Source organism: Tauraco erythrolophus, chromosome 15 (genome assembly GCF_009769465.1).
Source record: "Tauraco erythrolophus isolate bTauEry1 chromosome 15, bTauEry1.pri, whole genome shotgun sequence".
Classification (NCBI taxonomy): domain Eukaryota; kingdom Metazoa; phylum Chordata; class Aves; order Musophagiformes; family Musophagidae; genus Tauraco; species Tauraco erythrolophus.
In genome coordinates this window covers 5,639,660-5,655,531 of record NC_141479.1, presented here as the reverse complement: position 1 = coordinate 5,655,531, position 15,872 = coordinate 5,639,660, and the positions used below count along the sequence as shown (strand labels likewise).

Below are 15,872 nucleotides of genomic sequence, written 5' to 3'. Positions count from 1 at the left end.
TAGAAGTAATTCCATGAAATTTCTGTTCACATTAGTTTTTTACATGGAGAAGCAGCCAGACTTGTTTTAAGATCTAATACAATGTTTTCATTCTTCCTCAACTCTTCTGGAGTAACTCTTTGTGAGAATCCTGATTAAGTAGTCACTTCTGCTTCGGAAGAGACTCTTCTAACCCTGGCATTTATTTAACAGGAAGGTGGTTTGAAATTGACTTTTCAGAAGCAGGGTCTGTCTCAGAAAAGGCCATTTGAAAGTGAAGAAGGTACTCTGGGACAGCAGCAATACCTGGCTCGGCTACGCGAACTCCAGAATGCTTCAGAAACCAGCCTTGTGAACTTCCCAAAATCACTTCCTGAATCAGGTACATAAAATGTCAGAGGGCATGAGGGTTAGTATTAAATCTTACCACCTTGGTTCTTCTGTTGATCTCCATGTATATGGCAGCGGAGAGAGAGATTTGCTATGTTATTTGTCTGGAGGAATTCTCTCCAGTGTGTTAGGAAAACTAGGCACCTAAGTTGAGGCATGAGGTTGGACTACATGGATGCTCACAGTGTCAGGTACTGCAACGTTCATTTATTAGAAGGATGCCATTAAGCATTATAGACACCCCCAGAAGAACAGTTTGATAATTACAAAGTGTGTCACTCCACACTGAGAGTAACCAGTTTAAATCAGAACTGATTGTGGCTAGTTTGTAAGTAAAGATGAAGAGTTCCAGGTTTATGCCTGTCAGTTTGCACTCTTCGTACTCTTCCGTGTGTCTTATGTAAAGAAACAGTGAAGGACGATAGTCTAGAACGAATTTCTGGCTTATAGCCAAAAACTTACAGCTTATTTTCATAAAAAAACCCCAGTAGGTGTATACTGACAAATAAAAATGAGACTGAATTAAGCAGTTAAAATTTGGATTAAAATATTAGAATTGGGTGCTTGATTAAGGCCAGCTTCTGACTAAATGACTGTAGTTCTATGAGATTTCATACGTACATGGATGGGAATGTTTCCTTTAAAAAAAAAAATACTACCCTTCACTTGCATTTTATGCTTGTTCTTTTGCAACATAAAGTTAAGGTCTTGTTTATAAACATTTGTTTAGGGATGTCGGCCTCTGTGTGTGTGTAATGTCTGCCTTTTTTAACAGCTCTCCTCTCTGTACAGATCTTTTTGGAGAGGGCAGGAGGCAGTAATAGGAAACTTTCTTAGTAGAGTGGCTTTTCGGAGCCTGATATTAATAGCATTTTAAACAGTCATAAAACAATAGGCAATTTCAGCTAGATAATACATGTAAAAGTTACATGCACTTGCACTCTTTCAAGTAATTTTATTTCCTGCTTTTATTCAGGCATGTTTCTTGTTATAAACCGCTCAAGCATCTGACACTAATGTTACTGCATCATTAATTAGGTACTTCCAGTCACTTAACAGCCAGTGCCAATGGAGTCATAGTTGACAGTCAGCCTGTAGTCAAAAAGAGAAGAGGAAGAAGGAAGAATGTGGAGGGAGTCGATGTCCTCTTTATAAATAGAAATAAACAGCCTAATCATGTAAGTAAACTTGATTTTGTGTCCAAAAATAAGGTCCAAGTTACTGTTAATCCTTTAACTGAGCAAAACCAGCCATGAACATAAAACAAAAACTTAATTACTCTAACCTATTGGGTTTGGCTTTTTTTTCCTGAAGTTGCTCACTGGCAGTTTATGACAACTCAAAGGAGAACTGGTAGTTTTACCAAATAATAGATAGACACAATATCGATAACTATTTTCAAAAAATTTAGTTCTAGTTTTTATGAACTGTAGTTAACGATGTATTATTAAAAGCTTGTTATTTGACCTAGCAACACTTTCTGACATCCTTTCCTGTAGCATCTGTTACAGGACCTGATTGTACAGTGACTTAAAGGGAGCTGTCTATGGCATGGGTAGTCTCACTGAGTCCTTGAGTACGTGCATAATGATCGGCAGGACTGTGGCCTTCATTGTATCATGCATGAAGTCATTGTGATGGTTTGTTTTCTATGGAGAACTTAGTCAAATGTTTTGAATTTCACTAGGTTAATCCAGGTATTAACTCCTGTCAAGTTGCTGCAGGAATAAACCCAGCACTCACTTACACGCAGTCCCAAGGCATGCTTGATGCAGAGAGTCCAGTTCCTGTTATTAACTTAAAAGATGGAACAAGGCTTGCAGGCGATGATGCCCCCAAAAGAAAAGATTTAGAAAGGTGGCTTAAAGAACATCCTGGATATGTTGAAGATTCAGGAGCTTGTATTCCTGTGAGTATTCCTTTCAGCTCTGCTTTAGCTGAAGAGTAAGACATTCCTCATAAAATGTATTTGGATGTGTACTCTGTGTTGTTCTTCTGTTTTGTTTAGGAAAAGGAAAATGTCCGTACCTTTTTACATAATTTGAGCTCTGCGAGCCTTCCTTTTCCCTCACAATTGTAATTGCCAAGAAAAGCAATACTAAACAAAGACATTTGATCTTTGTCTAATTTCACCTAGAAATAAAAAAAAAAATCATACTACCATGATCCTGATGATGACGGCTGAAAATGTGTAACAGCATATTTAGTGATGTGCAAGATGATTAAAGACTTTACTGCGGGATGTATCTCATACCTCTGTTATGTGCTGTGGTAGCGATGTTCGTGTGGGTACGATGTTCTTATTGTGGTGCCTCTGAATTTGAGATTTGTTCATGTGGAACAGCATGCAAGAAAATCCTGTGTGTGACATCTGGAGTAACAACCTTCTCCATCAAGATGTTATAATACAAAACAGTAGCAACATTCCTGCTGGTTAAAGCACTGTTGAAAATTGAAAAATTGTTAAAGCATTGGGTAGAGATATGAGAGAGAGAATTTAGTGCTGTTTACTGGGCTGTTTATTATATGATTGTGATTAGTAAATTAGTATTGTTACTAAAATATTTCTGAAATCACAGAGAATGCACAGATATTTTACCGTTTTTAAAACAGTTATGTCGGAAAGATAATTGACTTTTTAATTCCTTTATCACAGAGGATGCAGCTGCACGATGGGAGGCCCAAACAAAAGAGACACCGTTGTCGAAATCCTAATAAACTGGACGTTAATAGCTTGACTGGTGAAGAGCGCGTTCAGCTCATAAATAGAAGAAACGCGAGAAAGGTATTCATGATACTGTTCCACTCTGGTGTTTCCCCCCGAAATGAACAACTCCGTATACTGCACTTGCTGAAATACTGTATACAAATGAGAGAGTTTTGTTCTAAGGTTTTGGCACAGAGCAAGCAAGTCAATGACAATCTTCTTGTAAATGTTTTGCAACTGTGAAAATATTTAAGATAAGGCTAGAAAGTTACCCTGTGGTTTATGTTCAGGTAGAATCGAACTCTCAATATATTGCAATATTTGTGCCATTGACTAATACCCAGGCATGGCCACTGAAATAAATGTTGTCCTGATCGAAGTAGCAGCTTTCTCACAAGTTCTAAATTCTGTGTACATCTTCTCATTATGAGTTTTGACATGATTAAAATTATATTGGCGGTTCAATCTACATAGAAACTTCTCTGTCAGAATTGCTTCAATCCAGTGTACTGGGTTATTTGGCTTTTTTCTTTTTTCACTTTCTCTGGGATTTGACCTTTGTGGTTCACCAGTATATATCTGTTGTAAACCACATTGCTAGGTTAATCAGCAGTGTAACAGGAACAAAAGTAGAAGAGGCATTCTTGTATGAAATCCCAGCAGTGAAGGATAGGAGACCAGGTGTTGAATTCAAGTTTTTAGACAGGTGATTGAAGTTTGGGAAAGGCATAATGCATTTGAATAGGCTTTGGGGCAGGCTAACAGGCAGTATTCAATAAAAGCACGCAGAACATTGCTGTTCTTTATTGAACAAATGTGGACAGATGTTGGGATGGTGTCTTTGAATGTCAGCATAGTACCAGAGCAGCAGTCCAGTGGGAGTCTTTGAGGTATTGTGTCAGAGTGTGGAGCATTTTTTTCTTGTGATACTGCTAGCTTTTCCTTTTGTTAGAGAGCACTTGCAAGGAAACCAGGAAAATCTTTTTATGCTGCTATATTAAGGTCAGAAGCTTTTTGCATCTGTAGAGGAGAGTGAGGCAGAATTTGAGTCTTTAATCTCTCGAGTGCATTGAGGCAGCAGCTCTAAAGAGGAACCTGCATGGTTGCTAGTCTCTTGAAAAACAGATCCTTGGCTGCTCTACAGTAAGCTGTGCCCTGAGGAATCTTTTCAAAGTTGATGATCATAGAGCGAGAGGTTTGATCTGTGCTTTCTGTAAAAGCCTGATGATGGCTTTTTCTCTGTTAATAAATTTCCACACTGTAGTTGAGACTGTTACTTTATTAACCTGTTTTCCCATTTATTAACCTGTCCCCAACTTCTCTGCATCCCCAAATTCTTTCTGTCTCATTTTCTTTTTTAGTTCCGTTATACATGTAGTAGTAGGGGGTGAGGGGTCCAAAAGTAGCCTACAAAATGTGAGTTTAAGTTGCAGTTTCTAGAGAAAGCTGAGCATAAGCTGGAATTCTTTTTCACTTCTTTCTACCATTTCTTCTTTCTTCCTGGATCTGAATAATACTCCTAATTATTTGAAAGCTTACTTTCCTACTTACGTGACTTTATTGGGACATGCTGTCTAGCAATCTTCACTCGGCCTTTTTCACAAGAAAAAAATAAATAATGTCACAAGAGAAGCCAAGTCTCTTAATAGAAGTATTTTTGGAAGCTGACCCAAATGATAGAATAGGACTGATTTAGTGCATAAGGAAAAGTTTAACAGGATTGTAGGTACAACCTTCTTGGTAATACTTAAACCACTTCTTCTCTATTCATATAGTTGCTCTTCCATTCATTGCATGTCTAAATAAGCCTGATATAAACATTAGTAGGAATATCAAATATTGAAGTTGCAAAGTGTGAGTTTAATAGATGAGTTTGAGTTTTGTTAATTTAGAACAAATCAAGAATACCTCACATTATACCACCAGGAATCAGTCCAAAGCTATATCATTCTCATTGATAATTGAAAGTGAGACTTTATTGGTATTGTTTTATATAAAAGGAAAAAATAAAACCGTGTCAGGTATGAATGTTGCCTTTATTAGAAGTATTTCCTGACTTCTGTCTTCTGCTTCTCAGGTAGGAGGTGCGTTTGCTCCCCCTCTGAAGGATTTGTGCAGGTTCTTGAAAGAAAATCCAGAGTATGGAGTGGCTCCTGAATGGGGAGAAGTTGTAAAACAGTCTGTGAGTATTTGTGAAATAAGATAACCATGACATGAAATATACCTTTAAAAACAAACAAGGCAAACAGGAAAAAAAAGGCATGCCAAAAGGCACTCTTCATTTCTGGTATTATACTGAGTGTGGAACATGAGTCAATGTTGGCTTTTATTCTGCCGACTCGGGTCCCTAAACTGGTTTGCTGGCACAGCTGTGAGTAGGAGGAAGGGAGGGACAGCGGATGGTAACCCTGAATTAGAGGTTTGGTTGAAAGTGCTATAATACTGTGATTTTTTTTTTTTTTTTTTTATCTCATAAATGTAGCCTTGAAGGTTTTTTAGGAAAGATATTAGCCCAAAGAATACTTTCTTATTCTTAAAGTTGCAGTTAGGAAGATGTAAATATTTTATCTTAAATACTTATTTTACATTTTATTTTATATTTAGTGTGCATCTTTTAAGAAATTACGATCCTCAATCAAAATGTAACTCAAGTATTAATATAGCTATCTTCCATTACATAGATTTTTTTTTTCTACTTAGCAGTTTTGGTTTTAGCTAAAAATTAGTGTTGAGATTCCAATGGAGGGAACAAGGCTAAAATATATTTCTAGAAGTAGATCTGCACGACGACTTCAGTGTTGCCCATGTATTCCTTCTGTATGGATTACCAACGAAGTTAGTGATAAGAGTGCTACATTCCCTGGCAGTCCTGAGCCAGCTTCTCACTAGTAGCAAGATGCATTCAGTGAGTTTGAGGTTTTGTTTTGTTTGAGGTTTGTACTTGGTTAAATTTTTAAGTAGTAGTTTTTTTGGTAGACGTTGTCCAGAGTTCCAAGAAAACAGCAAGTACACATTTTCATTACAGGAACTATTTTATAACTGTTATCTCTTTCCTTTTAAGTTTCAAGTATGGTGTAGGGATCTGAGTTCATTCCCTGTTTGCCTTGAAGATAAGGATGTATTTTGAACTTCAGAAAGCTGCTTTGTATAATAAATAAGGATTTCTGAGTAACCACGTTACTCTTCCATGTGTCTATCAGAAGTGAGGATGTTTTTTTGGTCAATACTCTTGCGAAGTCTTATTTCCTCACCTACTATAACTTGTCAGAAGTATATTATGTTTATGCCACATCTTCAGCCTCTGGCGAATAAACGAGCAGGTTCTTTTTTTTTTTTTTTCTAGTTCACTGTCAACAGAACTTGTAATCTTTCTGTTAAGTTCTAAATGCCAGTCTCTCCAGTACCCTTGTGAGACATTCTGTAGAAAAATAGATAAGTAGAAACAGGATTAAACTGTAGTGAATAAAGATATAAATAATAGCAGAATTACTTTTAGAATTTAGTACTGATCCACAGGACGGAAGAACAGAGCATGACTTCTGAATTCCTCTAGGCTACTAGGCTAATTTTCATTAGAGAGATTTGCTGGGGGGACAAAAGGCTATTGTAGCATTGAGGTGAGTAGTAGTTGATCTTACGATTGCCATTTTCAAGAGGAGTTTGCAAAACAATGCACTTCAAAGAGAATACTGGTGTCTGTTGCACTTCTCCGTCATTAGGTAGAAGGGCTTACTGTGCAAGCCCTAAGAAGTGGTGCTCTGAATTTCATTTTAATTGAACTTGAGTCTTTATTGTTTGGATGAAATGAAATACGAGGACGTTAAACAGACGCTAGCAATAACAAAAAGGGCTCGGAGATTGCTGGTCTGTGTGAAATCACACATTAACTAATATTTTTCCTTAAGCTGTCAAATTATTGGAATGTGGTAATATTGCAAAGCAGTGCTGGTTTAGGTCTTAAATTGAGATTGTTTCTATAATTAGCTATATTTGGCTTGATCTACAAACAAACCTCTAAGGATGAGTTAGAGGATCTGAGAAGACACCTGTGTAGACCTCACTGTGGAAATGGGCCTTTAGATGTTTGAGATGTGACAGCACAAAGTCACCGCACATTCCTGTGAGTTGTCTGGAGATCAAGCTGCTGTGCTAACACACCAGAATACTCTTTGACACCGTTACTGTACGCTTGGGTCTCTTATCTGCTTTTACTTTTCCACCTTTAAGCTCTCAAAATACTAAAAATACCCAATGTTTCTCTTACAGGGATTTCTTCCAGAGGGTATGTTTGACCGTATTCTCACTGGCCCTGTTGTGCGGGAAGAAGTAAGCCGGAGAGGAAGGCGCCCCAAAAGCGAGATCGCGAAGGCAACGGCAGCTGCAGCAGCCGCCACGGCTGCAAGCGTGTCAGTTAACCCTCTTCTAGCCAACGGATTGCTTCCAGGAGTGGATCTGCCTAGTCTCCAGGCCTTACAACAAAACCTGCAAAACCTGCAGTCGCTGCAAGTAACAGCAGGATTAATGGGAATGCCAGCTGGCTTAACTACTGGAGGAGAAGCGAAGAACATGGCTGCCATGTTCCCCATGCTGCTGTCAGGGATGGCTGGATTACCAAACCTGCTGGGCATGGGAGGACTTCTAACAAAGTCTACAGAATCTATTTCAGAGGAAAAAAAGGGAAGCGATTCAAAGGAGGCAGATACAAAGAAAGAAAGGACAGAAGACCAAAATACGGATACTGGTGGTGAAAACTCTGTTTCAAGTTCTCCTTCAACATCCTCTGCTGCTGCAGCTGCCAATCCTCTCTCTCTTAACCCATTACTTTTGTCCAACATACTTTACCCAGGGATGCTTCTCACTCCAGGCCTTAATCTTCATATCCCAGCTTTGTCTCAGTCTAATATTTTTGATGTACAGAACAGTGAAAGCAATGACACAGGCTCAGCCAAGCCTACAGAAGAAAAGGAGGAAAATTCTAGGGTTAGAGATCAGGAAGACAAAGGGGGAACAGAGCCAAGCTCTCACAATGAAAACAGCACAGATGAGGGTTCAGAGAAAGCAGATGCTTCATCTGGATCTGATAGTACATCGTCTTCATCGGAGGATTCAGATTCTAGTGAAGACGACTGACCCCAGACTCTGCACTTAAATTATAAACTGATTTTGAATTTATTCTTTAATTATTTCATTGTAAATAACCCAGTGTTGAGTGCATCAATGATTTACTGACCGAACATTTCAGTATTTGTTTAGAAGTGCAAACTGCTTTCAGAGACGTTTTGCATGTAATATTTCTTGAAGTTCATAGGTTTCTGAACTTGTATGTACTATCAAATACACAATGGTGTAAAATTACAACAAAAGGCATTATAATTTTGTTGGGGGGGTTAATTTTATGAAAATAATGCTCAAGTAAGAGCTGTATATTTAATATATTTGCAGTGAACACAGAATACTTTATGCATATTATTGATTTAATTTGAATATAGTTTTACAGCCTCCTTGACACTTATAATTTACAGATCAAAACTCAGCAATAATTTGGGCAGCTAATGAATGTCATGAAAGCTGTAGAATCTACATCACCATCCATTGCTTTAATTACATGAAAATGCTCTAGTGTTGTGATGCACTGCTGTTTCCAATTCAGGTACAAGTGTGTTTAAAAGAAGATAAATTTTTCCCAATCAGCCAATTAAACTGGCTACCTGTTACCTCAGCTGAGTTAGTTTAGGAAGTTTACATTGGTTTCTATTACTTGTTTTCAGGTTTTGTTTTGTTTTCTAAAGACATCCTGTATATCATGTTAAAATCTGAGTTACTTGAGATGTGACCGTTTGGGTTTTTTTCCCCCTTACTACAGCTGTTCTCTTTGACAGCAGTAAGGGGAAATTAGAGCAAAACTGTCTTATCTCATGCTACTTGGCACCGTGTAGATCTATTTAGTTTACACCTTGCAAAGTTTTGGGCTCCCTCTACAGAATTGAAGTCCCAAAATGAGAAGTAGTTTCCCCAAGACTCAGAAGAGGCAAACTGTCATAAAGTGCCACTGAAAAGACCTTTCAACACTGCATACTTCATGTAAAATTGTTTGTTTGCTTTGTTTGTGTAGATTTCTATTTGTGTTTTATGTCATAAAACCTCCTGGAGTTACCAGTTAATAATGGTAAATAAAATATAGATAGTTTTGAACTCCTTTTGAGTTTAAACTTCTCTGCAGATTTAAATCTGACTCTAATTATTTAGTATTACCCAAAATCATTATTGGGATACCACTTCATCTATTATGCTGAGTTACCCGCTAAAGAAAAAGCACTTTGAATAGTAAGGAAGACAAATTGTTCCAAGAAACCACAGTAACAGGGCATAAAGCATCTGTTTAAGTCCAGATCCTTAGAACCCTTTACTATATAAAATCTGTCTAATATTTGATGTGTGATATGATTCCTCCTTCATCTTAAGCTGCTATTACTCTGACACGGTCGAGGCCCAGATTCACATTTACAGAAGTTCTGAACTGACTGAGACTTCGGTTGACCTTGGTTACATCATTTGCAGTCCAAGAATAGGCAAGTGTTGAGAGAAAATAGATACAGGTACTAGTAGAAGTCATTGAAAAAGCTTTACAAAGGGATAAATTTAAAAATAAAAAACAAAAACTGTATATTTTGATATAGTTCTGTTGCTTGCTTGTACAGTAAAACAACTGTGTTGTTTTTTATCAAGAACTTTACCAATGAAATATAAGTTTCTATGTGCAAAATAACTAGCCCCATGATTAGAAGCAGTATTACATGTAATTACACAATTATACAAATACCATTTGGATTGTGCTGGTTACGTATTTTCCCAAATAGTATTCTGATTTTTGGCCCTTCATGCAGTGTCTTAGCAATAGTGAAAATTAAAAACTGCCAAGAGAAGGGGGTAGCAATTCTTCATCATGAGAAAAAAAAAAAGTATTTCATATTTAATATTTTTCCCTTTGTAATATAGCACTTTTATTTAACTAGGATGCATCTATGAAATAGCCAAAGTTTTACAAACAGTTACTAACTTAGTTTGCTGATGGAATATGTCAACGATACCATCACTTCCCACCCTTACCCCACAAAACAAATCCTAAATCTTGTGGCTAAAACCTAATTTATATCAGATTTATGAAATAAAGTATTTTCCTAATTATGGTCAAGTGAGTTTGGTTACCATTCTAGTGATTCTTTCTATGTAATAAGGCAATTGCAGTTTCAAGTAATGAAGGCTGGTGTAGACTTGAACATAATATATTGGGTTTATTTTTAATCAGTTTGAACCAGAAGGGGAAAAAATGTCCCACTATCAGCTAAACTATATGCAAATACGGTTGTATAAAGTTAAGGGTTGTAAGGAAACCTCAGTAGAATTACACTAATACTGAAGTTAAAATTAAAAGGATATCCAAGGTGATGATAAAGTGTGTGTTGGTAGTTACTAAAAGAACCTTAGCTGTTATTGCCTTGTATTTCTATCCCTTGTTTCAGGCTTCATGGATCCAAGTCTTAGTCCAGGTTTTTTTTGGACATTTGCAATATTTGCCAGTTGTGTTCTGTGTAGTCTGAATTTGCTTTCTGTAGTTGAACAAGCGTCTTAAAAAGTCATTTGTAATTTATTGAATTACTTTCTATGATGTTCTATAGAGCAAATGGAAGTTTAATTATTTTTTATTAAACATATTCTTTGACTACCCATGATGTCGGCCTCAATATGTGAAAACAATGCTATCTGTGTAAGGATTAAACGTGTATCTTTCAGCAGCAAAGGGTGAGTTTCAGTGTTAAGCTCTAAAATTGAAATTATTCTTAAGAGCTTAGGAAAAAAAAAATCAACCAAGGCTGCAACCCCTCCCACCCAGGACTGTTGTATAATTTTTCTAGGAATCAGTTTCCTGTAATTCTGTTGGCTGTTGTCCCAGCCCTTCAGTCGTTAAGTTAGAAAGGAGTATACAGTCTAGGTTGTGGTCCAAACGTTGACTTAATTTGAAATCATGATGCATCTAATGTTTTAGGGTAAGCTTGTTGGCAGTGGAGTACCTTTTGAGTCTTTCTTTTTAAAACTCTGCATTACTTTTTACATGCTTACTACATCTTTTATGTGCACAGCACTTACTATTGCTATTTTTCATGTATTTCATACAGGGCACGGCCACTTCTCCTGAATGCAAGTTGTCTCCTGGTTGTCTTGTTTTCACCTGTCATTGCATTTGAACAATTCAGTGGTATCCTTCTTATTTATTCCAGTCTGAATTTTGCAGATCACCGTCATCCTTTTTGAGCTGCTGCTTTCTCAAATCTCTGCACAGATGGTAAAAATGCACATATACATGTGAGCTTTGTTCTCATATTCTCCTCTGTTCCTTCTTGCCTTTGAAGTCCTGCAGAATCCCTAATAGTACTACTTAAAATTTATTTTTAGTTCCTCTATTAGAAAACTGTCACAGATTTAAAAAAAAAAAAAAGGGAAAGGAGAAGTCATGTCTTACAATTTTAAAATCCAATCATCTTAGTCTGTGAGTTAAAATATAACTAGATCTATTTTTCAATGAAACTGTTTACAGGGAACAGATGATCTAGGCACAGTATTGCTGCTCAATTTCGTGCTCTCCTTTGAACTTTTTTGAAATGATATCTGGATATGATTATTAGATGAGACTATTAACAAGGTGCTCCAGGCAAATTCTTGTCCTATTGGTTATATCTTGTCTCTGAGAAAATTATTTCTGCCATGTTATTTAGTAGTATATTTTTCATTTATTGCTTGGTACAACAGTACTGATACACCATCAAAGTGAATGTTTACTTCTTGATGCCTGCATTTAAGCTGTGGCGAAATGAATCGTGCCTGGTGTACATGGATCATATAAAGGGATCTGCAGTGTAAAAGGGATCTGCAGTGTAGCTTTATATGAAATTACTTGGGATACGAAAGTTACTAATGTTCAGTTGTATAAACAGTTTCTGCTCTAGTTCTATTCCACCTAAAATGATCTTCAACATCAGCAAGCTGTTTCAGTATGTGGGATTTACACGCTGTAGTTGACCAGCACTTCTTACATCTGTACTTTGGTGGGACACTGGGATTACGCTGATGTCTGCAGAGGAGACTGATAATACTAGTGTAGCTGTGGGAGTTTACAAAATAATTCTCCTGGCTTATCTAAATGGCCCTGATATTGTACAGCCAGGTGGTGTCATTTCTTTGTCACATTTAAAGGAAATAAAGATACTAGCTTTCCATAACTAAACAGTAAGAAAACCTTGGTCGCTTTAGGTAATGATTTGTAAAATTAATTATTTCTGTTAAAAGATACAGCATGGACTTCTGATGGTCAAGTGTCTCTGATGACAAAGGTAAGTTTCAGTTAAAATTTCTCCGAGGAAAACTTCTTATAGGAGAAAACCTTTCCCAGCTTTTATTAAACATGAAAATATTGACAATATGCACAGAGGAAGGATGTTGAAATGCATAACAACTCTAGTGGTATCAGTAAATTGCATCATTCATTCCAGCCTGCCAGGTATTATTGGTAAACATTATCTTGCTTGTTATATTTCAATTTTTAACCCTGCGTTTTAGCGACACTTATCACTGAAAAAGAAAGAAAAAGGATTAGGGGAAATTTTCCACAAAATAGGGTGGGCTGAAGTCTTGACATGGAGAAGTACATACAGGTAGTTATCTCCATTCAGAATAGTTACGACCCCAAAACACTTCGACTTACATTTTTGAAGTTTTAACTTCAGAATATTTTGTACTCTAGCTAGCTAGCATTCAGATTTCTTTTTAAAAAACTCAAACTACTTAGCATTAATCAAACTCTAGTAGAAGCCAGGGACATGTTTGAATTAGACAAATTAAAGCTATCTTTTTTTTTTTTTCAACACTGCCTCTTTTCAGGCTCTCACACATGAGGAAGAAAGGAAGGAAAGTGTCATTCACAAGATCCTGCTGTAGAGTTATTCTGCAAAACATGGGCTCTTTCTTTCCCCTGCCCCTTGCCTGCTTTAGCTGTGAACGAGACTGAGAGTGCAAAATGGTCATTAGTGTTCCAGGTAAGGTCTCTTGTGCCTGACTCTCTTACGGTCTCTTCTGCATATAAGGGAGGCTGGTTTGGGAAATACTTGGGATCCTAATATCAGAAATGGCATCACATCATTTCTCTCTTTCACCAGTGCTCACCAAAACTGATAGTATGTCCTCAAGCTGTTTTCTCTTCCCAGAAGAGAACAGTTTTTGATTTGGGAACTACTGTGTCAGCTTCTCTGCTTCATGCTGTTTGATGTCTGTTCAGCTTCTCAAAGCAGGTGGTAGGAGCTCAGCTTTTTGCTCCTGTAAGGCAGAGTTTCTAACTGCTAGTCTCTAAAAAGGGTACACTGCTTCATGTTTTTAACGCAGCAGTAATTCTGACCTAAATGAAGGGAATCTTTTTGCTTTTTAGTGTTAAAAATGTTTGAGTCATGAGATTAAATGGGTGAAATCTTCATGTAATCATTGGACTTCTTGAACTGAGGCTTAAGGTAAGATACCAGATGTTGGAAGATTCCTAATAAAGCCATGTGCATTGACAAAATATCATCAACAGTATGAGGAGACTGGCAGTGTTGGGAAAGAAGAATACTGGAAGTAAGTATTCTGTGATTTTTTTTTCTTTACACAAATACTTCCAAGAGTTGGTCATCTTGGACTTTGCTTATTAAGAGATCAGACTTTGCCTGGTACGTATCTAGCCTTATCTGGGAGGCTATTTTATTTCCCTGCAGGTAAACAACATTAACCAGCATTTCAATAATTCCTTGTCCCAGTCAGCCTTCACTGCTTGGGGACACTGCACTCAGGGCCTGCGCTGTGACTTTCCAGTGCGTGTTTGGCCTCAAGATCTGCTACCTGTTTCTTGTGTTTCGCAAGGAAACTACAGTTTATTATCAAAGTCACCAGGATAGAACAAAAATGAGGCTATTTGCCTTATTTTTGTGCAACCCTGTTTTGCAAAGGCTCACTAGTTGTTCTGCGAGCTGCAGACAGTACCTGTGTCCCTGGAGTGCCACCTGTCTGAGGAGCTCAGCTTGCCACGGCTGCAGTCCCCAGTGTGACGTGAGCGGAGGGGGGCACAAAACAAAGAAATACCTATGCCCACAGCTCTATGAGTACCATTTGTAGTTCATACAGAAGTGCATTTCATAGCATGTTCATAAGTTAAGCTTCTGAAACTTCAAAAACAGTGAAAAACTATTTTATTTTAAGATAGCCTAGCAGTTGTCAGGGACCCAGACAGAGATGATGTATGTGGTATCCCCATGAGAGTTTTGCATTGCTGGTAACACTAGTCGCTGTAACTTACTCTTAAAATATTGGTACATACAATATGGAATCCAGTAGTGGAAATGATTCCAGCAATTAACGTGTCAAATGAGGATGTTTCTTTATCTCATTGTTTGTGTTGAACATCGCTGCTGTCGTCAGGGATGAAAAAGATTTCAGTGTGTCTAATATGTTTAAAATGTTTCTTGTCCAAGTTTTCAGTAGACTATTAAATGAAAAATTACCTTATTTGAAGTTTTCTACATGGGAAGAGTCAAGTTGAACCCTTTATTTACAACGTCTGGATGCATAAAAACAAGTAAGTGTGCAGGTGTAATTGCAGCATAATAACCTTACCTTCAACCTAGGCATGTTGATCTTTTAATACTGTGGGGGTTTGTTTCTTTTTTTTTTATCCAAAGGATTTTGAAAGAGTAGATTCATGTTTCTCAGTAGAAAGTAAAATACTGTAATAAGTAATTGCAGCTGTCCGCTTTAGTGAATCCTGTAAATCTGGTTTAACAGAAAAGCCCTACAGTACAGTGTACAGACTCGTGGCTGGCAGAGAGCATCCCTCAATGCCCTGTGTACCTCGAAGCAGCTGCTGCCTCACGGCAAAATTCACGGCTCCTCCATGTCAAAAAGAAACATGTAAGACATTAGATACAGCCTAACTGTTAGTTTTTAATGTTACAGTGAAATGGGCAAGACCCCCAGGTTGTGCTGGCAGGCCAGGGGACTGCAGGTATAGAAGGACTTTGCTGCCATCATCATCTTCCAGCACCAGCTTGGGCTTTCTGCTGCCATCTGGTGCTCTCGCTGCTGCCTAGAAGTGCATACTCATGTCCTGGAAAACATCTCAGGTTAGCCAGATCATCTTTTCTTTTTTTTTTTTCTCTGAAGCTTTCATTGTTGTTAGCTTTGAAATGCTAGTAGTACAAAAGTGAACAGGCACAGTCAATAAATCTCCTTGTTTAATAAAGTGCAGCCGGTTTTACTGATCTCTTAATTCACATGCACCTGCTCTAGGACTGACCTTTCCTTAAGGCTTATTTTTGGGAGTCCCCTCTCGTCTCGGTAGGGCCTTTGTTGCTGTCTCTCTCCCCGATGTGCTGCTGTTGGAAAAACTGAAATCACCTGATTGAGTCACTGGGACAGCAATTTAGACGTTTTAACTTAAAAGATTCAGATCAAAAGTGAATCTTTGTTATTTTGTGGCCTCGCTTTGAAATTTTATTTTCCTTCACAACAGTATAAAACCCGATGTCATTGGTTGTATAAACGCTCCGCACAGTTGCCTCTAACAGAACTTGTCTCTTTACTTACGCCTGTCATGATAACCGTCACGATAACCGTAACGCTCCCGTGTCGCTCACGAAATGTCGAATCCTGGCGCAGGGTCGGTGACTCCCCCGTTACGCGTGAGGCCGCTGCGGCGCTCCCTGCCGCAGAGGCACGGCCT

General features: G+C 37.9%; 1 protein-coding gene across 2 annotated transcripts in view; it reads left to right on the top strand.

The window, feature by feature from the left end:
* CHD9 (chromodomain helicase DNA binding protein 9) overlaps window positions 1-10,840 on the top strand; it is a 98,225-nt gene extending 87,385 nt beyond the window's left edge. Inside the window, exons 36-41 of one of the 2 annotated variants that reach the window (XM_086621060.1) lie at window positions 193-361; window positions 1,408-1,547; window positions 2,057-2,278; window positions 3,026-3,154; window positions 5,154-5,258; window positions 7,343-10,840. In XM_086621060.1, the coding sequence (XP_086477186.1) occupies window positions 193-361; window positions 1,408-1,547; window positions 2,057-2,278; window positions 3,026-3,154; window positions 5,154-5,258; window positions 7,343-8,206 (1,629 nt within the window). In that variant the 3' untranslated portion in view covers window positions 8,207-10,840. The remainder of the gene's footprint in view (window positions 1-192; window positions 362-1,407; window positions 1,548-2,056; window positions 2,279-3,025; window positions 3,155-5,153; window positions 5,259-7,342) is intronic. The other variant, XM_086621061.1, reaches the window with a different exon arrangement.
* The last annotated feature ends 5,032 nt before the right edge of the window (window positions 10,841-15,872 follow it).